The sequence below is a fragment of the Heterodontus francisci genome, chromosome 18 (genome assembly GCF_036365525.1).
Source record: "Heterodontus francisci isolate sHetFra1 chromosome 18, sHetFra1.hap1, whole genome shotgun sequence".
Classification (NCBI taxonomy): domain Eukaryota; kingdom Metazoa; phylum Chordata; class Chondrichthyes; order Heterodontiformes; family Heterodontidae; genus Heterodontus; species Heterodontus francisci.
This window is the reverse complement of record NC_090388.1, coordinates 8,547,761-8,571,681: the sequence shown is the minus strand read 5'-3', so window position 1 is coordinate 8,571,681 and position 23,921 is coordinate 8,547,761. Positions and strand designations below refer to the sequence as shown.

The following is a 23,921-nucleotide window of genomic DNA, read 5'->3' as shown; positions in this document are numbered from 1 at the left end:
TCTGTACCCTACAACATCCTTCGGCACTATCCACAACTCCACCGACCTTAGTGTCATCCGCAAATTTACTAACCCACCCTTCTACACCCTCTTCCAGGTCATTTATAAAAATGACAAACAGCAGTGGCCCCAAAACAGATCCTTGCGGTACACCACTAGTAACTAAACTCCAGGATGAACATTTGCCATCAACCACCACCCTCTGTCTTCTTTCAGCTAGCCAATTTCTGATCCAAAGCTCGAAATCACCTTCAACCCCATACTTCCGTATTTTCTGCAATAGCCTACCGTGGGGAACCTTATCAAACGCCTTACTGAAATCCATATATACCACATCCACTGCTTTACCCTCATCCACCTGTTTGGTCACCTTCTCGAAAAACTCAATAAGGTTTGTGAGGCACGACCTACCTTTCACAAAACCGTGCTGACTATCGCTAATGAACTTATTCTTTTCAAGATGATTATAAATCCTGTCTCTTATAACCTTTTCCAACATTTTACCCACAACCGAAGTAAGGCTCACAGGTCTATAATTACCAGGGCTGTCTCTACTCCCCTTCTTGAACAAGGGGACAACATTTGCTATCCTCCAGTCTTCCGGCACTATTCCTGTCGACAATGACGACATAAAGATCAAGGACAAAGGCTCTGCAATCTCCTCCCTAGCTTCCCAGAGAATCCTAGGATATATCCCATCTGGCCCAGGGGACTTATCTATTTTCACACTTTCCAAAATTGATAACACCTCCTCCTTGTGAACCTCAATCCCATCTAGCCTAGTAGCCTGAATCTCAGTATTCTCCTCGACAACATTTTCTTTCTCTACTGTAAATACTGACGCAAAATATTCATTTAACACTTCCCCTACCTCCTCTGATTCCACACACAACTTCCCACTACTATCCTTGATTGGCCCTAATCTAACTCTAGTCATTCTTTTATTCCTGATATACCTATAGAAAGCCTTAGGGTTTTCCCTGATCCTATCCGCCAATGACTTCTCGTGTCCTCTCCTTGCTCTTCTTAGCTCTCCCTTTAGATCCTTCCTGGCTAGCTTGTAACTCTCAAGCGCCCTAACTGAGCCTTCACGTCTCATCCTAACATAAGCCTCCTTCTTCCTCTTGACAAGCGCTTCAACCTCTTTAGTAAACCACGGCTCCCTCGCTCGACAACTTCCTCCCTGCCTCACAGGTACATACTTATCAAGGACACGCAGTAGCTGCTCCTTGAATAAGCTCCACATTTCGATTGTTCCCATCCCCTGCAGTTTCCTTCCCATCCCATTGTCTTATAAATAAAGAGGCAAACTTAAAAAAAAATCAGGAGTTTTGGTATAAAAATCAGGAGTTGCTACTTTTTGAAAACATGAACCAATATACATTGACAGTTGGTTTATAATTAGTGGCTTATTTCATCTCCTTAATCTTATTAACAGGCCAGAGCTCTTTACAAAAACTGTGTTGCTACATTTGAAAATGCTTTGCAAAGAACTTAAAAACAAAACTCCTACCTGAGATTAGTTGTGCATTCTGACTCGACAGAAGCCATAATTTTCCTAAAATTGGGTCGAATAATTACTTGCAAGGCAAATCAGTCCTTCTGCACCTGTGCACCCATTTCGGCCGCACACGCGCATGTGCCTAGAGTTTGGTGGGTTGATTGTAGAGAAAGCTGGAAGTGAGGCCTACTGACGCATGTTGCTTTGCGAGCCTGGAGGCTGAAGCTGCCTGTCAGCCTTGCCTGGAGTCTGAATCACAGTAGTGCAACTATTAAGAAACCACAAATCACTAAGCAATCAATCCACAATTGACTCATGTAGCACTAAAATTTGCAAATCACTAACTGTATTAGTAGCTATCACAGATTAATATTGAAGTTAAAATGCCACAACCATGAGCTCACAAAATACTATTGTGATTAAAGCAGCAATCAATCCACAATTTAAGCACAAAGATTGATTTCTGGCAACTGTACTGTATTATTGAGCTTAAACGATTGAAGGAGCAGTCTACAATACTATAAATTACTATTGGGGTTAATTACAAAGCAAAGCATAGCCAAAGGTGCCAAGATCCAAGTAGCATGCGATTTCAGAGACCAGCACAAACACAGCAACTTCACTCCCCAGGCTCCAGACTCTTCAGGCTTCTCTGTACTTCAGTGGACCCCATTTCCAACTTCCTCTGTAGTTGAATCTCCGGTGTCTAGTTACATGCGCACATGTGATCGATTGAGTGTACATGTGCAGTCTCAAATTGGGTGCGCCTGTGTGGAAGGATTGTTAAAAATCTTGAGTTTTCAGAGTTCTCTTGCGAGATGCATGTGAGGATGAATTGGGCTGCGAAATCGCAATTCTTACCATTAATTCACGAGAGTTGCATGTCTGTGTATATGTCTCTGCTCATCACTTTTCAAAATCATGCCATTTATAGTATGCTGCCTTTCCACATTAGTCCTCCCAAAGTGCATCAAAGAACAAAGAACAGTACAGCACAGGAACAGGCCATTCGGCCCTCCAAGCCTGCACCGATCTTGATGCCTGTCTAAACTAAAACCTTCTGCACTTCCGGGGACCGTATCCCTCTATTCCCATCCTATTCATGTATTTGTCAAGATGCCTCTTAAACGTCATTATCGTACCTGCTTCCACCACCTCCCCCGGCAGCAAGTTCCAGGCACTCACCACCCTCTGTGTAAAGAACTTGCCTCTCACATCCCCTCTAAACTTTGCCCCTCGCACCTTAAACCTATGTCCCCTAGTAACTGACTCTTCCACCCTGGGAAAAAGCTTCTGACTATCCACTCTGTCCATGCCGCTCATAACTTTGTAAACCTCTATCATGTCGCCCCACCACCTCCGTCGTTCCAGTGAAAACAATCCGAGTTTTTCCAACCTCTCCTCATAGCTAATGCCCTCCAGACCAGGCAACATCCTGGTAAACCTCCTCTGTACCCTCTCCAAAGCCTCCACGTCCTTCTGGTAGTGTGGCGGCCAGAATTGCATGCAATATTCTAAGTGTGGCCTAACTAAGGTTCTAAGGTACAGCTGCAACATAACTTGCCAATTTTTATACTCTGTGCCCCGACCGATGAAGGCAAGCATGCCGTATGCTTTCTTGACTACTTATCCATCTGCGTTGCCACTTTCAGTGACCTGTGGACCTGTACGCCCAGATCTCTCTGCCTGTCAATACTCCTCAGGGTTCTGCCATTTGCTGTATACTTCCCACCTGCATTAGACCTTCCAAAATGCATTACCTCACATTTGTCCGGATTAAACTCCGTCTGCCATTTCTACGCCCAAGTCTTCAACCGATCTATATCCTGCTGTATCCTCTGACAATCTTCATCACTATCCGCAACTCCACCAACCTTTGTGTCCTCCGCAAACATACTAATCAGACCAGCTACATTTTCCTCCAAATCATTTATATATACTACAAAGAGCAATGGTCCCAGCACTGATCCCTGCGGAACACCACTTGTCACATCCCTCCATTCAGAAAAGCACCCTTCCACTGCTACCCTCTGTCTTCTATGACTGACCCAGTTCTGTATCCATCTTGCCAGCTCACCTCTGATCCCGTGTAACTCCACCTTTTTGTACCAGTCTGCCATGTGGGACCTTGTCAAAGGCTTTACTGAAGTCCATGTAGATAACATCCATTGCCCTTCCTTCATCAATCATCTTCGTCACTTCCTCAAAAAACTCAATCAAATTAGTGAGACACGACCTCCCCTTCACAAAACCATGCTGCCTCTCGCTAATAAGTTTGTTTGTTTCCAAATGGGAGTAAATCCTGTCCCGAAGAATCCTCTCTAATAATTTCCCTACCACTGATGCAAGGCTCACCGGCCTATAATTTCCTGGATTATCCTTGCTACCCTTCTTAAACAAAGGAACAACATTGGCTATTCTCCAGTCCTCTGGGACCTCACCTGTAGCCAATGAGGATGCAAAGATTTCTGTCAAGGCCCCAGCAATTTCTTCCCTTGCCTCCCTTAGTATTCTGGGGTAGATCCCATCAAGCCCTGGGGACTTATCTACCTTAATGCTTTGCAAGATACCCAACACCACCTCCTTTTTGATAATGAGATTACTGAGATAGAAGACTGAGATCACTTCACACTTCTCTGCACTGAACTCCATCTGCCATGCTTCTGCCCATTTCACTATCCTGTCATGTCATCCTGAAGCCTGTAACTCTCCTCATCAACTTTGCCAAGTTTTGTATCATCTGCAAACTTTATAATGCTGCACCCTACACCTGATTCCTAGGTCAGTTATGAAAATCATAAAGAGTAATGGACCCAAAGCTGATCATTGGGGAACATCACTGCAAATCAGCTCCCAGTCTGAAAGCCATTCATCCACCACCACCTTTTGCTTCCTGTCACTGAGCCAATTCCATATCCAAAGCTCTACTTACCCTTTAATTCCATGAGCTTCCCTCTTCTTAATAAGCCTCTTGTGTGGCACTTTGTCAAAAGCCTTCCGAAAGTCCATATATACATCTACTGCACTGAACTTGATCAACCTTCTCTATTGCCTCATCAAAGATTTCAATCAAGTACGTCAGACACAATTTGCCTTTGACAAATCCATACTGGCTCTTCATTATTAACCCATGCCTTTCTAAATAAAAGTTTATTTTGTCCTTGATAATGGTTTGCAATAGCTTCCCCACCACCGATGTTAAGCTGACTGGCCTGTAGTTTCCTGCTTTATCCCTCTCCACTTTTTGAATAGTGGTAGAACATTAGCAACCCTCCAGTGCTCCAGCACTGCTCCAGTATCCAATGAGGATTGAATTATTGTGACCAATACCACTGCTTTTTCTACCTTTGCTTCTTTCAGCAACCTGGGATGCATTCCATCTGTACCAGATGACTTACCAACTTTCAGTAATGCTAACCTTTTTAATACACCTACTCTATCTATTACTGCTCTGTTTATAACTTCCCTCTCCTCCTTTGTGCGGACAGGTGTAGAGTAATCATTTAATACTTTAGCCATGTCCTCTCTACATTAAAGGATCCTTTAATAGGCCACATATTTTCCCTAGCTAACCACTTACACCTTATATGTTTATAAAATGTTTTACGCTTCAATTTAATCTTGGAATCATAGAATGGTTCCAGCACAGAAGGAGGTCATTCAGCCCATCATATCCATGTTGACCCTGTAAGAGTAACTTAGCGAGCCCCACTCCCTGCCTTTTTCCTGTAGCCATGCAATTTTTTTCTCTTCAGATAATTATCCGATTCCCTTTTGAAAGCTATGATTGAACCTGCCTCCACCACACTCTCAGGCAGTGCATTCCAGATCCGAACCACTCACTGCAGTAAAGAAGTTTTTCTTCATGTCACCTCTGATTCTTTTACCAATCACCTAAATGGGTGTTCTCTGGTTCTCAACTCTTCCACCAATGGAAACAGTTTCTCCATTTCTACTCTGTCCAGACCACTCGTGATTTTGAACACCTCGATCAAATCTCCTCTCAACCTTCTCTTCTCCAAGGGGAACAGCCCCGGCTTTGCTAATCTATCCCTGTAACTGAAGTCTCTCATCCCCAGAACCATTCTAGTAATTCTTTTCTGCACCCTTTCTAAGGCCTTCACATTCTTCCTGACGTGTCGTGCCCAGAATTGAACACAATACTCCAGCTGGGGCCAAACCAGTGTATATAAAGGTTCACCATAATTTCTTTGCTTCTATTTATAAATCTCAGGATCCCATATGTCTTATTCACCACTTTCTCCTCCTACCCTGCGAACTTTCATGATTTGTGCACGTAAAACCCCAGGTCCCTCTGCTCCTGTACCTGCTTTAGAATTGTATCCTTATTTTGTTTCACTTTTCCGACCAAAATGTATGACTTCACACATCTCTGCATTAAATTTTATCTGCCGCTTGTCCACCCATTCCACCAGTCTTTCTGTGTCCTCTTGAGGTCTATCACTATCCTATACTCACAGTTCACAATTCTTCCAAGTTCTGTGTCATCTGAAAATTTTGAAATTGTGTCCTGCACACCCAAGTCTCGGCCATTAATATAAATCAAGAAAAGCAGGGGTCCTAATACCAACCCCAGGGGAACCTGACTATATACCTTTCTCTAGTCCGAAAAACAATGGCTCACCACTACTGCCTGTTTCCTGTCACTCAACCAACTTTGTATCCATGCTGCCATTGTCACTTTTATTCCATGGGCTTCAACTAAGCTGACAGGCCTGTTTTGTGGCACTTTATCAAATGCTTTTTGGAAGTCCATGTAGACCACATCAGCTGCATGACCCTCATCAACCCTCTTTGTTGCCTCATCAAAAAACTCAAGCAAGTTAGTTAAACACAATTTTCACTTCACAAATCCATGCTGGCTTTCCTTAATTAAACCACCCTTGTCTAAGTGACTATTAATTTTGTCCCAGATTACCATTTCTATAAACCGAGGTTAAACTGACTGGCCTGTAGTTGCTGGGTTTACCCTTTTTAATCAAGGGTTTAACATTTGCAGTTCTCCAGTTCTCTGGCACCACCCCTGTATCTAAGGAAGATTATGGCCAGTGCCTCCACAATTTCCAACCTTACTTCCCTCAGTATCCACAGCTGCATCTGATCTGGTCCTGGTGACTTTTTACATTTACTCTCGGAATGTGAGCATTTCTGGCAAGGCCAGCATTTATTACCCATTCTTAATTGCTGTTGCGAAGGTGCTGATGAGCCGCCTTTTTGAACTGCTGCAATCCATGCTGTGTAAGTGCACCCACGATACTTTCTGTAGGGGTTTGATACAACTGAGTGGTTTGTGCGGCCATTTCAAAGGACAACTTTGAGTACAGACAGCCTCTTTCATACTTCCTTCTTTATCAAATTTTAGCCCATCCAGTATCTCAACTGCCCCCTCTTTCACTGTGACTTGGGCAGCATCATCTTCTTTGGTAAAGACAGATGCAAAGGACTCATTTAGTACCTCAGCCATGCCCTCTGTCTCCATGTATAAATCCCCTTTTTGGTCCCGAATCAGCCCTACTCTTCCTCTTACCACCCTTTTACTATTGATATGCCTATAAAGGACTTGTGGATTCCCGTTTATGTTGGCTGCCAGTCTCTTCTCATACTCTCTCTTTGCCGCTCTTATTTCTTTTCCCCATTCCCCTCTGAACTTTCTATATTCAGCCTGGTTCTCACTTGTATTATCCACTTGACATCTGTGATACGCACCCCTTTTTTCTGCTTCATCTTACTCTATCTCTTTCATCATCCAAGGAGCTCTGACTTTGTTTGCCCTACCTTTCCCTCTCGGGGACTGAACCCAAACTATCTCCTCCTTTAAAGTCAGCCCATTGTTCAATTATGGTTTTGCCCGTCAATCTTTGATTCCAATTAACCTGGGCCAGATTTAGCTTCACCCCACTGAAATTGGCTGCTTACCTCGTAACCTCTCTTTGCCTACCATATTAACTTTTTCAATTCTCTCCTGTACATATTCTTCCTGGTTATTAACTGAATCTTGCTCGTAAAATTTTTCATAAGCCTTCTTATCCATTTTATTTTTACTTTTATTTCCTTCGTCATCCAGGTGCATTAACTTTGGATGCTCCTAACTTTTCCCTTCAAAGGAGCTGAACTATCCCTTCCCTGAATGCCCTCCATTTACTGCCTGATCTTACTGCCTTTTCCAATCTACCTGTGCTCGGGCCCTTAAATCATTGCAATTGGCTCTTCCAAATTGAGCATTTTACCTTCATTATTTTCTGGTTTCTTTCTTCATGCCAAGGGTTGTGAATCTTTGGAATTCTCTACCCCTGAGATGTGGATGATCAGTTGTTGAGTATATTAAAGACTGAGATCGATTAGATTTTTGGACTCTAAGGGAATTAAGGGATATAGGGATTGGATCTTATTGAATGGCAGAAGAGGCTCGAGGGACCGTATGACCTACTCCTGTTCCTATTTCTTATGCTCTTAGAAATTGCGTTCAATTCCAACCACAGCAATTTGAGAATTCCAGATTTTTTTTAATGGAAGTCTTTAGATAAAAATCTGGTCTCAGTAAAAGTGATGATGCAGCTGTTGGATTGTCATTAAAAACCTCTAATGTCCTTCAGGGGAGGAAAGATGCAGTTATTAGACTAGGAGATGGCTGGTGTTCCCCCCTCCCAGATCAGCAGATGTAGCATCCGACCCCTTACAGCTGGCCAGTAATATTGAAATGAGACCGAAAGCCAATTTCAGCTCAGCATGGACCAGAGAGCAGAATGAACGCTCCACCCACATTGCGGCTGCTTTGGGTACAAGTCGAATTTCCTGGCAACCGTGAATGAGAGACAGAAAGAAAGGAAAGTTTTTGCCTTTATACAATGCCTTTCATGACCTTGGGATATCCCAAAGCAGAGTAGAGCTATCAAAGTACCTTTCAAGTGTAGTTACTTCTGTAATGTAGGGAACGTGGCAGCCAATTTGCGCACAGCAAGCTTCCACAATCAGCAATGTAATAATGACCAGATCATCTGTTTTACTGATGTTGATTGAGGGATAAACATTGGCCAGGACACCAGGGAGAACTCCCCTGCTCTTCAAATAATGTATTGGGATCTTTTATGTCCACCTGGGAGGGCCGATGGGGCCTTAGTTTAGCATTACATCGGAAAGATGGCACTTCCAACAGTGCAGCACTGGGAGTGTCAGCCTAGATTATGAGCTCAAATCTCTTGAATGAGACTTGAATCCATGACCCTGTAACTCAAAGGTGAGTGTTACCTACTGAGTGTTACCTACTGAGCCATGGCTGACACTGAAAGAGGATTTTTCCTGTTTGAAATAATAAAATGTCTATGTTACACAGAGATTGTATTAAGGGCTGGGTGTGGGGATTTGTCAACTGGAAACTATGGGAGTTGTAATGGGGTTATGTTTTCTTTAGTCCTGTTACAGAGCCTGTGGGCAGAGCAGATGTGTGACTTCGTCTGAAGCCATTACATTTACTAGCAGAGAAATTGTCTGTGATTTGTTGTGACCTTGAACTGCCTGAAATCTCTTTTTCTGATGCATATTGGCATGTTTTATCACATGGGACTATAGCGGCAGGGTCTGTAACATCATTTAAAGGGGAACTTGGAAAAGTATATACAAAAGGAAGTTTAAAAAAAGGTACAGGGAATGAACCAGCAGTGACAGTGGAACACAGGAACAGGAGGAGGCCATTCGGCCCCTCGAGCCAGTTCCACCATTCAATCAGATTATGGATGATCTGTATCTTAACTTCATTTACCTATCTTGACTCCATATCCCTTGATACGCTTATGCATCAAACATCTATCGATCTTAGTCTTCAAAGCTTCAGTTGACCCCGAGCAGTCACTCTTCCCGAATTTCTTACGAGTTCCAGATTTTGTGTGAAAAGTACTGATTTCATTCCTGAACATCCTAGATCTAATTTAAAGATTGTGCCCTCTTGCTGTGCCATGCTCACCAGAAAAAAACAGTTTGTCTCTCTACCCTATCAAATTCCTTTATCATTTTAAATATCTTGATGTGATCATCCCTTCATTTTCTAAACTCGAGGGAATACAAACTAAGTCTATGCAAAGAACAAAGAACAGTACAGCACTGGAACAGGCTATTCGGCCCTCCAAGCCTGCGCCGATCTTGATGCCTGCCTAAACTGCACTTCCGGGGCCCATATCCCTCTATTCCCTTACTATTCATATATTTGTCAAGATGTTTCTTAAATGTCGCTATCGTATCTGCTTCCACCACCTCCCCTGGCAGCAAGTTCCAGGCACTCACCACCCTCTGTGTAAAAAAACTTGCCTCGCACATCCCCTCTAAACTTTGCCCCTTGCACCTTAAACCTATGTCCCCTAGTAACTGACTCTTCCACCCTGGGAAAAAGCTTCTGACTATCCACTCTGTCCATGCCGCTCATAACTTTGTAAACCTCTATCATGTCGCCCCACCACCTCCGTCGTTCCAGTGAAAACAATCCAAGTTTTTCCAACCTCTCCTCATAGCTAATGCCCTCCAGACCAGGCAACATCCTGGTAAACCTCCTCTGTACCCTCTCCAAAGCCTCCACGTCCTTCTGGTAGTGTGGCGACCAGAATTGCACGCAATATTCTAAGTGTGGCCTACCTAAGGATCTAAGGTACAGCTGCAACATGACTTGCCAATTTTATACTCTATGCCCCGGCCGATGAAGGCAAGCATGCTGTATGCCTTCTTGGCTACCTTATCCACCTGCGTTGCCACTTTCAGTGACCTGTGGACCTGTACGCCCAGATCTCTCTGCCTGTCAATACTCCTAAGGATTCTGCCATTTGCTGTATTCCTCCCACCTGCATTAAACCTTCTAAAATGCATTACCTCACATTTGTCCGGATTAAACTCCATCTGCCATTTCTCTGCCCAGTCTCCAACCGATCTATATCCTGCTGTATCCTCTGACAATCCTCATCATTATCCGCAACTCCACCAACCTTTGTGTCGTCCGCAAACTTACTAATAAGACCAGCTACATTTTCCTCCAAATCATTTATATATACTACAAAGAGCAAAGATCCCAGCACTGATCCCTGCAGAACACCACTAGTCACATCCCTCCATTCAGAAAAACACCCATCCACTGTTACCCTCTGTCTTCTGTGACTGAGCCAGTTCTGTATCCATCTTGCCAGCTCACCTCTGATCCCGTGTGACTCCACCTTTTGTACCAGTCTGCCATGCGGGACCTTGTCAAAGGCTTTACTAAAGTCCATATAGACAACATCCACCGCCCTTCCCTCATCAATCATCTTTGTCACTTCCTCAAAAAACTCAATCAAATTAGTAAGACACGACCTCCCCTTCACAAAACCATGCTGTCTCTCGCTAATAAGTTTGTTTGTTTCCAAATGGGAGTAAATCCTGTCCCGAAGAATCCTCTCTAATAATTTCCCGACCACTGACGTAAGGTTCACTGGCCTATAATTTCCTGGATTATCCTTGCTACCCTTCTTAAACAAGGGAACAACACTGGCTATTCTCCAGTCCTCTGGGACCTCACCTGTAGCCAATGAGGATGCAAAGATTTCTGTCAAGGCCCCAGCAATTTCTTCCCTTGCCTCCCTCAGTATTCTAGGGTAAATCCCATCAGGCCCTGGGGACTTATCTACCTTAAAGCTTTGCAAGACTCCAAACACCTCCTCCTTTTTGATAATGAGATGACTGAGACTATCTGCACTCCCTTCCCTAGGCCCATCATCCACCAAGTCCTTCTCCTTGGTGAATACTGATGCAAAGTACTCATTTAGCACCTCACCCATTTCCTCTGGCTCCACGCATAGATTCCCATCTCTGTTCTTGAGTGGGCCAACCCTTTCCCTGGTTACCCTCTTGCTCTTTATATATGTATAAAAAGCCTTGGGATTTTCCTTAATCCTGTTTGCCAGTGACTTTTCATGACCCCTTTTAGCCCTCCTAACTCCTTACTTAAGTTCCTTCCTACTGCCTTTATATTCCTCAAGTGCTTCATCTGTTCCTAGCCTTCCAGCCCTTACAAATGCTTCCTTTTTCTTTTTGACTAGGCTCACAATATCCCGTGTTATCCAAGCTTCCCGAAACTTGCCAAACTTGTCTTTCTTCCTCACAGGAACATGTTGGTCCTGGATTCTAATCAGCTGACGTTTGAAAGACTCCCACATGTCAGATGTTGATTTACCCTCAAACAGCCGCCCCCAATCTAAATTCTTCAGTTCCTGCCTAATATTGTTATAATTAGCCTTCCCCCAATTTAGCATCTTCACCCGAGGACTACTCTTATCCTTATCCACAAGTACCTTAAAACTTATGGAATTATGGTCACTGTTCCCGAAATACTCCCCCACTGAAACTTCGATCACCGGGCCGGGCTCATTCCCCAATACCAGGTCCAGAATGGCCCCATCCCTAGTTGGACTATCTACATACTGCTTCAAGAAGCCCTCCTGGATGCTCCTCACAAATTCTGCCCCATCCAAGCCCCTAGCACTAAGTGAGTCCCAGTCAATATAGGGGAAGTTAAAATCACCCACCACCACAACCCTGTTACCTTTACATCTTTCCAAAATCTGTCTACATATCTGTTCCTCTACCTCCTGCTGGCTGTTGGGAGGCCTGTAGTAAACCCCCAACATCGTGACTGCACCCTTCCTATTTCTGAGCTCCACCCATATTGCCTCGCTGCATGACCTCTCTGAGGTGTCCTCCCACAGTACAGCTGTGATAGTCTCCTTAACCAGTAATGCAACTCCCCCACCCCTTTTACATCCCCCTCTATCCCGCCTGAAGCTTCTAAAGCCTGGAACATTTAGCTGCCAATCCTGCCCTTCCCTCAACCAAGTCTCTGTAATTGCAACAACATCATATTTCCAGGTACTAATCCAAGCTCTAAGTTCATCTGCCTTACCTGTTATACTTCTCGCAACTGTCCTGATAATTTAACCCTTTAAGCACCAGTATCAGCTGTAAATTCTAATTATAGGAAACGACTGTACTGGATGTTCTCTGGCACTGATTGTTCTCTGTGCCTGCTGGGTGTGAAGTTTTTTTTTATTTGCAACTAAACATTGAAAACAATTAAAATGTCCAGATTATATAAATCTCTCTCTTGGATACGAATAGAGGTGAGGGAGGGGGCCTGAGTAGGACTGGAACAAGGAATGTTTCATATATTCTATAAAATGACAGGCATTACTAGGATCCATACGGTATCCATGGCAACACCTTTTATTTCGAAGAAGTGAGTGGAGTTGAAGGAGAAGTTGTTCAATGTGAGAACAAGTTCAGCCAGGCAAAGGAGGGTGGTGGTGGATGGGGACTAGTTGGACCTCTGTTCAAGGAAGAAGCAGAGAGCCCTCAGGCCGTCCTGCTGGGGGATGGATGTGTAGAGAGATTGGATATCCATAGTGAAAAGGTGATGTTTAGGGCCAAGAAACTGTTAAAGTGATGGAGGGCATCAGAAGAGTCATGTATGTAGGTGGGGAGAGACTGGACAAGGGGAAAACAAATAGAGTTGAGATAAGAAGAAATCAGTTCAGTGGGGCAGGAACAGGCTGAAACGATGAGTCTACAAGTGCAGTCCTGTTTGTGGATCCTGGGAAGGAGGTAGAGGTGGGCTGTTCGGGATTGGGGGACTATAAGGTTGGAAGCTGTGGAGGGAAGGTCACTTTGAGTAGTTCAACCAGCAACTTTGGACAACTTGATCCCTGAGCTGATTATCCAAATCATTTCCATAATTATGTCCCTTAGACGCTTGGCAAAATCTAGTGACAATCTGCGCAACAGTTTCCTCATCTGTCTGTGTCATCTGCTGATAAACATGCAGCTGAAATAGAACCAAGTTACGGCACAGAAGGAGGCCATTCAGCCCATCGTGTCTGCACTGGCTGAAAAACTAGCCGCCCAATCTGATCCCACCTAATGTTGTATTCATCTTCACCACTTAATGATCGTTTAATGCATCCACGGCCTTGTCATAATCATCCCGTTCTCCTTTGCCAGTCAGCGTTTTGGATGTCTTTCTCACTGATGCCCCAGCGTTGTAGGGCAGCAAAGCCCTCCATTGTGCTCGCTGCGTCCATGTCATCCCATTGAGAAAAGGCCCCTGTCGTCCGTGTAAGCTTCAAACTCTTCCAGCGTGCGACCTATCGTGCACTCACTGTTGGGATCAAATGGATTTACACCTCTAATCCCAGCAGATTCCAATCCACCAAAAGTCATATCTGACTGTGATGGTTCAGTAACCTACTCCAATATTTTAGACCTCGTCGTCACTGTTGGATCCTCCAGTAATGACACTTGGCCAGACTGAGATTTAACTTGCTTCACAGACTATACTCAGCCATCTTCACTTTCCAGATACAATCCTTCAACATGTGCAATCTGACCTTTAACCCCTGGGTCAGATGACCTCCTAACTAGTACTGAATTCATCGTAATGTATTTAATATGTGAGGACCATATTGTATCTAATATGCAAGTCCACATGACACTCAAGTTATCATGACATCGTCAAGCTCAAATTCATTAAGATGGAGGCTTAAGGGGATGACACTGAGGCCATTACTACATGAAATAAGATATAAGGGGTAAAGGACTGGTTAGCTAACAGGAAGCAGAGAGAATGGATAAATGGGTCATTTTCACGTTAGCAAGCTGTAACTAGTGGAGTGCCACAGGGATCAGTGCTGGGGCCTCAACTATTTGCAAACTATATCAACGACTTGGACAGAATGTACGGTAGCTAAATTTGCTGATGGCATAAAGGTAGGAGGGAGAGTAAGTTGTAAGAAAGTCCGAAGGAGTCTGCAAAGGGATATAGATAGATTAAGTGAGTGGGCAGAAATTTGGCAGATGGAGTATAATGTGAGAAAATATGAACTTGTTCACTTTGGTAAGAAGAATAGAAAAGCAGTATATTATTGCAGAACTCTGCGGTACAGAGGGATCTGGGTGTCCTGGTACAAGAATCACACAAAGTTAGTATGCAGGTACAGCAAGAGATTAGGAAGGCAAATGGAATGTTGTCATTTATTGCAAGAGGAATGGAATATAAAAGTAAGGAAGTTTTTCTACAGTTGTACAGGACATTGGTGAGACCACATCTGGAGTACTGTGCGCAGTTTTGGTCTCCTTACTTAAAGGATATAATTGCATCAGAAGTAGTTCAGAGAAGGTTCACTCGGCTGATTCCTGGAATGAAGGGGTTATCTTATGCGGAAAGTTTGTACAGGTTGGGCCTGTATTCATTGAAGTTTAGAAGAATGAGAGGTGATCTTATTGAAACATATAAAATCATGAGGGGACTTAGCAGAATGGATGCTAAGAGGATGTTTCCCCTTATGAGAGAGACGAGAACCAGATGACAGTTTAAAAATAAAGGGTCTCCCATTTAAGACGGAGATGAGAATTTTTTTCTCTGAGGGTCATTAGTTTGTGGAATTCTCTTCCCCGTACAGCAGTAGAGGCTGGGTCATTGAACATTTTTAAGGCTGAGTTAGATAGATTAATCTGCAGGCCTGGCAGCATCTGTGGAGAGTGAAACAAGAGTTAACGTGACATATCTTCCTCTACTGTAAATACTGACACAAAATAATTATTCAGCATGTCTGCCATATCCTTATTTTAATTGATAACATTACTTATCAGTTTTCAATGTGACACATTGCTCCTGAACACCCTCTTTTCCCTAATGTAGTAAAAAATTTGTATGTTGATTTTGATATCCCAAGTTTCTTTTCATATTCTTTTTTGTATCTCTTACTATCTGTTTTGTCACTCTTTACTGTTCTTTGTATCGTTCCAGGTCACCAGGATTTGTGCTTTTTTTTGTGTTTTTGTATGCTTTTTCTTAGTTTTATGTTGCTTCTTACTGCTTTACTCATCTGTGTCTATTTTTTTTTTGGCAAGTAAAGCTCTTTCCCCTTAAGGGTAAAAGCTGATTCTATAGCACATTAAATTCCTTTTTGAACACCTCTCACTGATCTTCTGTTTTACACATTAACAGATTTGCCCAGTTTACTGTGGACAGTTTCTGTCTCGTAGAGAGATACAGCACCAAAACAGACCCTTCAGCCCAACGAGTCTGTGCCGACCATCAGCTATCCATTTATAATAATCCTACATTAATCCCATTTTCCCTCTCACATCCCCACCTTCCCTCAATTCTCCTACCTACACTAGGGGCAATTTTTACAATGGCCAATTTACCTATCAACCTACAAGTCTTTGGCACGTGGGAGGAAGCCAGAGCACCCGGAGGAAACCCACGCGGTCACAGGGAGAACTTGCAAACTCTGCACAGGCCGTACCCAGAACTGAACTCGGGTCGCTGGAGCTGTGGTACTAGCCACTGCACCACTGTGCTGCCCACTCATCCCATTGAAGTCAACCTTACCTAATTATGGAATCAAAGTTTAGTTTTTCTCCTTTTCAAACACTATATTGATCTACAAGACACAAGTCAGGAGTGTGATGCAATACTCTGCATTTACCTGAATGGGTGTAGCTCCAACAACACTCGAGAAGCTCGACACCATCCAGGACAAAGCAGCCCACTTGATTGGCACCCCATCCACCACCTGAAACAGTCACTTCATTCACCATCAGTGCACTGTGACTGCATTGTATATCATCTACAAGGTGCACTGCAGCAACTTGCCAAGGCTCCTTCGACAGCCCCGTCCAAACCCGCAACCTCTTCCACCTAGAAGGACAAGGGCAGCAGATGCATGGGAACATCACCACCTGCAAGTTCCCCACCAAGCCACACACCATCCTGACTTGGAACTATATCATCGTTCCTTCACTGTCGCTGGGTCAAAATCCAGGAACTCCCTCCCGAACTGCACAGTGGGTGTACCGGCACCAGATGGACTGCAGCAGTTCAAGAAGGCAGCTCACCACCACCTTCTCGAGGGCAATTAGGGATGGGCAACAAATGCTGGCCTGGCCAGTGAGGCCCACATCCCATGAAATTAATAAGTTAAAAAAAAATCCAGACTGCTATTTCTAATGCAGTTTTTTAGTTGAGATAAATCGGGGCCCCATCTGCCGCTCAGCTAGACATGAAAGATCCCATGACGTTATTTTGAAGAAGAGCAGTGGAGTTCTCGACGGTGTCACTGCCAATATTTATCCCTCAACCAGTATCCCTGTCAGCGGTGGCTCAATGGGTAGCATTCTCACCTCTGTGTGTTATTAGTTCTGGGTTCAAGTCCCACTTTAGAGCTTCAGGGCAAAAATCAAGGCTGACATTCCAGTGCAGTACAGAGGGAGTGCTGCATTGACAGAGGTGCCATCTTTCAGATGAGGTGTTAACCAAAGCTCCATCTGCCCTTGCAGGTAGAAGTCAAAGAACCCATGGCATGATTTTGGAAAAGAGCTGGGGAGTTCTCCCGGGCGTCCTTGCCAATATTTATCCCCCTCGTCAACATCACAAAAATAGATGATCTGGTTATTATCACATTGCTGTTTGTGGGAGCTTGCTGTGTGCAAATTGCCTGCTGCATTTCCTGCATTACAACAGTGATTACACTTTCAAAGTACTTCATTGGCTGTAAAGTGCTTTGCAACATCCAGTGGATCTGAAAAGTGTTAGGGACAGTTGAGAAATGACAAGGATGGTTTCCCTTTTTCACCTTTCGACTGAGCAAAGACAGCATGTTTATCAGAAACAAAAACAAAAAATGCTGGAATCACTCAGCAGGTCTGGCAGCATCTGTGGAAAGAGAAGCAGAGTTAACGTTTCGGGTCAGTGACCCTTCTTCGGAACTGACAAATATTAGAAAAGTCACAGATTATAAACAAGTAAGGTGGGGGTGGGGCAAGAGATAACAAAGGAGAAGGTGCAGATTGGACCAGGCCACATAGCTGACCAAAACGTCACGGAGCAAAGGCAAACAATATGTTAATGGTGTGTTGAAAGACAAAGCATTAGTACAGATTAGGTGTGAATACACTGAATATTGAACAGCAGCAAGTGCAAACCTGAAGAAAAACAACCTGAAAAAAACAGTGGGTAAGCAAACTGAACAAACTAAGATGAAATGAAATAAATGCAAAAAAAGATTGTAAAAAATGTAAAAAGGAATGTAAAAAAAAGGAAGAAAAAAATAACTAAAAATGAAAGTAAAATGGGGGGCTGTCATGCTCTGAAATTATTGAACTCAATGTTCAGTCCGGCAGGCTGTAGTGTGCCTAATCGGTAGATGAGATGCTGTTCCTCGAGCTTGCGTTGATGTTCACTGGAACACTGCAGCAATCCCAGGACAGAGATGTGAGCATGAGAGCAGGGAGGAGTGTTGAAATGGCAAGCAACCGGAAGCTCAGGGTCCTGCTTGCGGACTGAGCGGAGATGTTCCGCAAAGCGGTCACCCAGTCTGCGCTTGGTCTCCCCAATGTAGAGGAGACCACACTGTGAGCAGCGAATACAGTATACTACATTGAAAGAAGTACAAGTAAATCGCTGCTTCACCTGAAAGGAGTGTTTGGGGCCTGGGATAGTGAGGAGTGAGGAGGTAAATGGGCAGGTATTACACCTCTTGCGATTGCAGGGGAAGGTGCCATGGGACGGGGACGAGGTGATGGGGGTAATGGAGTAGTGGACCAGGGTGTCACGGAGGGAATGATCCCTTCGGAATGCTGACAGGGGAAGGGAGGGGAAGATGCGACTGGTAGTGGCATCACGCTGGAGGTGGCGAAAATGGCGGAGGATGATCCTTTGGATATGGAGGCTGGTTGGATGAAAATTGAGGACAAGGGGAACCCTGTCACGGTTCTGGGAGGGAGGGGAAGGGGTGAGGGTAGAGGTGCGGGGAATGGGTTGGACACGGTTGAGGGCCCTGGCAACCACAGTGGGGGGAAATCCTCGGTTGAGGAAAAAGGAGGTCATATCAGAAGCACCGTCATGGAAGGTAGCATCATCAGAGCAGATGCGTCGGAGACGGAGAAACTGGGAGAATGGAATGGAGTCCTTACAGGAGATAGGGTGTGAAGAAGTGTAGTCGAGGTAGCTGTGGGAGTCAGTGGGCTTATAATGGATATTGGTAGACAACCTATCCCCAGAGATGGAGACAGAGAAGTCAAGGAAGGGAAGGGAAGTGTCAGAGATGGACCATGTAAAGGTGAGAGAAGGGTGGAAATTGGAAGCAAAGTTGATAAAGTTTTCTAGTTCGGGGCGGGAGCAGGAAACGGCACCGATACAGTCATCAATGTACCAGAAAAAGAGTTGGGGGAGGGGTCCTGAGTAGGACTGGAACAAAGAATGCTCGACATATCCCACAAAAAGACAGGCATAACTAGGACCCATGCGGGTACCCATAGCGACACCTTTCACTTGAAGGAAGTGCGTGGAGTTGAAGGAGAAGTTGTTCAATGTGAGAACAAGTTCAGCCAGGCGGAGGAGGGTGGTGGTGGATGGGGACTGGTTGGGCCTCTGTTCCAGGAAGAAGCGGAGAGCCCTCAAACCATCCTGGTGGGGGATGGAGCGTTCTGTACTCAGCAAAGGTCTCAGTTTTATCCCCTTACGCCCCCACCTCAATGAATTGACATTTCAATGTGTATTGGAAGTACAGGATAAGGTCACCTGACCTCTTGACTCCATATTGTTTTTTTTAGGAAAAGTACCCGTTTTGGATTTTTGTTTCGAGATACAGCACAGAAACAGGCCCTTCGGCCCACCGAGTCTGTGCCGACCAACAACCACCCATTTATACTAATCCTACATTAATCCAATATTCCCTACCACATCCCCACCATTTTCCTACCACCTACCTACACTAGGGGCAATTTACCTATCAACCTGAAAGTCTTTGGCTGTGGGAGGAAACCGGAGCACCCGGAGGAAACCACGCGATCACAGGGAGAACTTGCAAACTCCGCACAGGCAGTACCCAGAATTGAACCCGGGTCGCTGGAGCTGTGAGGCTGCGGTGCTAACCACTGCGCCACTGTGCCGCCCCAAATGAATTTTATAAATTCATTATGTAGTTCATAATTCCTCTTTGCTTGAGTATGACAAAAACACTATATAAATGCAAGTTTTGTCTTAAAGAAACCGATAATATGGTCATTCGAATGTTGCTGATTGTGGGATCTTGCTGTGTGTAAATTGGCTGCCCCGTTTCCCTATATTACAAACAGTGACTACACTTTGAAAGTAGTCACTTGGTAGTACAGAACTTGAGTATTGCTTATAATGAGACATACCGTCAAAGCTTTTCATCTTCCACTCATGGGGACAAGCATGCCAAAATTCAAAGGGAGCAGCAATTTATACTTCCAAAATTTTGAATTAAACAAAAGCATGTGCACAATAGTTTCCTGTACATTCCCCATAGCAACACCTCAACCAATCAGAGTCAACTTGCCAACTAACCAAAGTCAACTTGCCAACCAATCAGCACCCTTTACTCATGAAATATAAATTGTTGCTCTCTTTGAAATTTGGCATGCTTGCGCCTGTCCTGATGAGTGCAGGAGGAAATGCTTCAACAGCATGTCTCTTTTTTTCCAGCAATACTTTGAAAGTACTTCATTGGCTGTAAAGTGTTGCAGTGTTGACTTTTGGAGTAATTGAGCTCTGAAATGTTTCTGTTCCAGGCACCAGGACGAGCGACCAGTTTTGAAAGTCAAGGATCCTGCCCATCTCCCAAACTGCCGCCCACACCATAGAAGTGCTGCTTGTCCAAGGCTGAGTACCTCTGTATAGCTACTGAAGAGCATCTGGAATTGTCTGTCTTATTTATATAGCAGTAAAGTGGTGAGTTAGCTAAACTGAAGCCAATCATACTGTTTAATTAGCGGACAGGGTCGTTGGGTTCATGCACCCTGTGAAGAGCTGCAAGTCGCAGCTGTTGTCTGAAGGTGTCAGTGATGGAAATGACTCCTTTTGAGAATTTTAAATCCCTTGATTAGAAACATGAGAACAGGAGGAGACCATTCAGCCCCTTAAGCCTGCCTCCCCCATTCAGTTAGATCATGGTTGATCTGTACCTTAGCTCCATTTACCCGCCTTGCTTCCATAACCCTTAATATTCTTACCCACCAAAAATCCATCAACTGGTTCTGATGAAAGGTCATCGACCTGAAGCGTTAACTCTGTTTCTGTCTCCACAGATGCTGCCAGACTTGCTGAGTATTTCCAGCATTTACTGTTTTTATTTCAGATTTCCAGCATCTGCAGTATTTTGCTCCTGTAAAAATCTATCAATCTCAGTTTGGAAATTTTCAATTGAACCCCAGCCTCAACTTCTTGGGGGCGAGGGTTCCAGATTTCCACCGCTCTTGTGTGAATAGGTGTTTCCTGACATCACCCCTGAATGACCTGGCTCTAAGTTATGCTCCCTTATTCTGGATTCCCCACCAGAGGAATTAGTTTCTCTACATCTACTTTAATTATCTTAAACAGCTCAATTAGATCACCCCTTAATCTTCTATTCCTGAAGGAAGACAAGCCTAGTCTGTCCAACCTGTCCTCATAATTATGAGATAAAAGCAAAATACTGCAGATGCTGGAAATCTGAAATTAAAACAAGAAATACTGGAAATACTCAGCAGGTCTGGCTGCATCATGGAGAGAGAAGCAGAGTTAACGCTTCAGGTCAGTGACCCTTCTTCAGAACTGACAAATATTAGAAATGTAAAAGATTCTTAATCTTTTAGAAGAAACTCTGCTTCTCTCTCCACAGACATTGCCAGACCTGCTGAGTATTTCTAGCATTTCTCATAATTAAGAGCTCGCTCTTGGGAATCAGTTGTGAAAAGACTCATGTTGTCCATTGCAGAGAATAAAACCCCTGGAATGACTCTTATCATAGAGGTTGTGACCCAGATGTGAATTCTGAAACATTAATATTAAAAAGATAGTGGGTCAGGTGGGCAACAAGTTCCAAGTACAAAAAGACTTTGTCGTCTCCTTCCTGTTCCTTTTGCGAGAGCACTTGATGATAAACATAAGCTGCAAAGTCTGTTGCTATGACGCGGACAGTTACCTTGGAAGCGGTGAAGTGTCCTTTATATCTGGGACTGGAAGCTGGCAGCTTGCAGCCGCTGTGTTTGAGATGCAGTTTAAACCCCTCAAACCACCAACCCCCCACCCACCCCGTCTGATGTCTCACTGTTTCCCTGAAGTGTTCTGCACACTGGCAGGTATAAAGTGTGTTACAGTGAGGGGCTGATGCAGATCGCTGTATCATTCAAACAATACAGACTGATCAGATCCACTTACAAAGTCCTTTTAACTATACCATCACCATCACTTAAAACGCCCACGTTTAAAGCAGGCAGTTGGTGATATCAGCCAGAAAACGAAATCCATTAGCCATTTACATTAATGTCATTTTCAAAGCTTGCAGCGTCTTAAGTGCTTGGTTTATCAGCGACAGAAACAACATTTTGCAGAATCATCCCTGTGATTCTGGTGAGACAAGTGAATACACGTGGAAAACTGACACGTTTTTAAAAAAAAAATGTATTTATGTTTAACAAAAATAACACTTCATGCGCAATAATCCCATCAGCTGAAATTTAGTGTCCCCATTATGATTTTTTGAACGGTTGGTAGCCATTGTCTCCTCTCCCTGCCACAAACTCCATGACCTAGCCACAGTCTGTATCCCTCTCCCTGACCACTATCTGAGGCCGAACCCAAGCGTTTGCAACCCAGCCGTCCTATTTGATCCTGAGCAGACTTTCTAATTCCATAGCCTTTCCATCACCAAGTCCGCCTACTTCCACCCCCATCTCTGCCCTGCCTCAGCTCATCTGCTGCTGAAACCCTCATTTGTGCCTCCGTTGCCTCTAGATTCGACTGTTCCAACTCTGTCCTGGCTGGCCTCCCTCCTTGCACCCTCCATAAACTCATCCAAAACTCTGCTGTCCGTATCCTAACTTGCATCAAATCCCATTGACCCATCAACCCTGTGTTTGCTGACCTACATTGCCTCCTTGTCTGGCAATGCCTCCATTTTTAAACTTCACATCCTTGTTTTCAAATCTCTCCATGGCCTCACCCCTCTCCCTATCTCTGTAATCTCCTCCAGCCTGAAAACGCTTAGCGTTCTTTGTTCTCCTCCAATTCTGGCCTTTTCTACGTCCCCAATTTAAACTACACCACCATCGGTGGCTGTGCCTTCAACTGCCTGAGCCCGAAGCTCTAGAATTCCCTCACTTAAGCTCTCCGCCTCTCTACCTCCCTCCTCCTTTAATACGGTCCTTAAATCCTTCCTCTTTGGCCAAGCTTTTGGTCATCTGCCCAAATGGCCCAGATTTTGCAGTCAGCAACGAAGTGACGGCACTCATTGCCGATTCCAAAGAAAGTTTCTGCAAAGATCTAGCAATCGCTGGGCTGTAGGTTTCACCTTTCCTGATGTTCATTTCATTCTGGCATCAGCTATAGGGAATCTCAGGCATCCAGCCCGATGTCATCAAGCAAGCTAAGCAGCCAATCACATTGAAGAAGTCTCACAGACAGCAAACCAGGAAGTAAAATGCGCTGATATAAATTGTGTTTTTCAGTGCCAGAGGGGTTGTTCAGCAGTAATTATGAAATTAGTATGCTGTTAAAAGCCCAGTTAAACCTCCGTCAACAAGGTGTGACCTGTTTCAAGCTTTTTACAGTGAAACTAATAGTATAAAGTATTCTTGTCAAGTAAAGTGATTTCTAAAATTTCAGAGACTATAACAGCAAACTAGGTGGAGAAGCAGGGAATCACTGACTGCAATTTCTGTATTTTCATGTTTAACTGTTCATGTGTAGTCAGCATAAGTTTCTGACAATTTTGCTTTCATTACAACCACAAAATCTGGGCCAGTATCTCCTTACATGGCTAGTAGCAATTTTTTTCTGATTGTTCCTGAGTAGCTACTTGGGACATTAAAAGACTATATAAATGCAAGTAGTTATCATTGTTGTCATTTAGTGAAGGGGTTAAGATTTGTGTTTTTCAATCCTCACTGAACCTGGCCAGGCTGCAAAGCTTGGTATCTTTGGTCAGGTTGATGTTCCGCCAGTAGGGAGGGTCATTCTGGCAGCGGTTCCAGAAGCTGCACGTGCTGATGAGAGACGACAACTTTCTTGTTATATGGTGCTACCTGGTTACGCTGACCATTACATAAAGCCAGCAAATCGTGTTCAAACAAATGGTGGGCCTGGAACACACATTCTCTACTTCAAGTCAAAGAAGTTTTATGGAGCCGACCAGGTGCAGAGTTCAGTTAACTGAAAGTAAATTCATTCTCAATAAGTAGATATTTCAGTTCAGTGAATCAATATTGAAACAACAGATCTTATTTAAACACAGTATTCAAGAAGCCATGAAAAGATGAAGTTTACATTTAGAATACTTTGCTCACGTTACAAAAAATCAGAATCTGCGGCTAACCATATATTTCCTAA

The 23,921-nt window shown here is 44.1% G+C and overlaps 1 protein-coding gene across 2 annotated transcripts in view; it reads left to right on the top strand.

Annotated features, from left to right (window-relative positions):
* The window catches only part of LOC137379783 (synaptotagmin-10-like), a 96,980-nt gene extending 76,783 nt beyond the window's left edge, over nt 1-20,197 (top strand). The window contains exon 7 of one of the 2 annotated variants that reach the window (XM_068051153.1): nt 20,126-20,197. In XM_068051153.1, coding sequence (XP_067907254.1) covers nt 20,126-20,197 — 72 coding nt within the window. Of the gene's footprint in view, nt 1-2,918; nt 2,944-20,125 lie in introns of those variants that run through there. The other variant, XM_068051154.1, reaches the window with a different exon arrangement.
* The last annotated feature ends 3,724 nt before the right edge of the window (nt 20,198-23,921 follow it).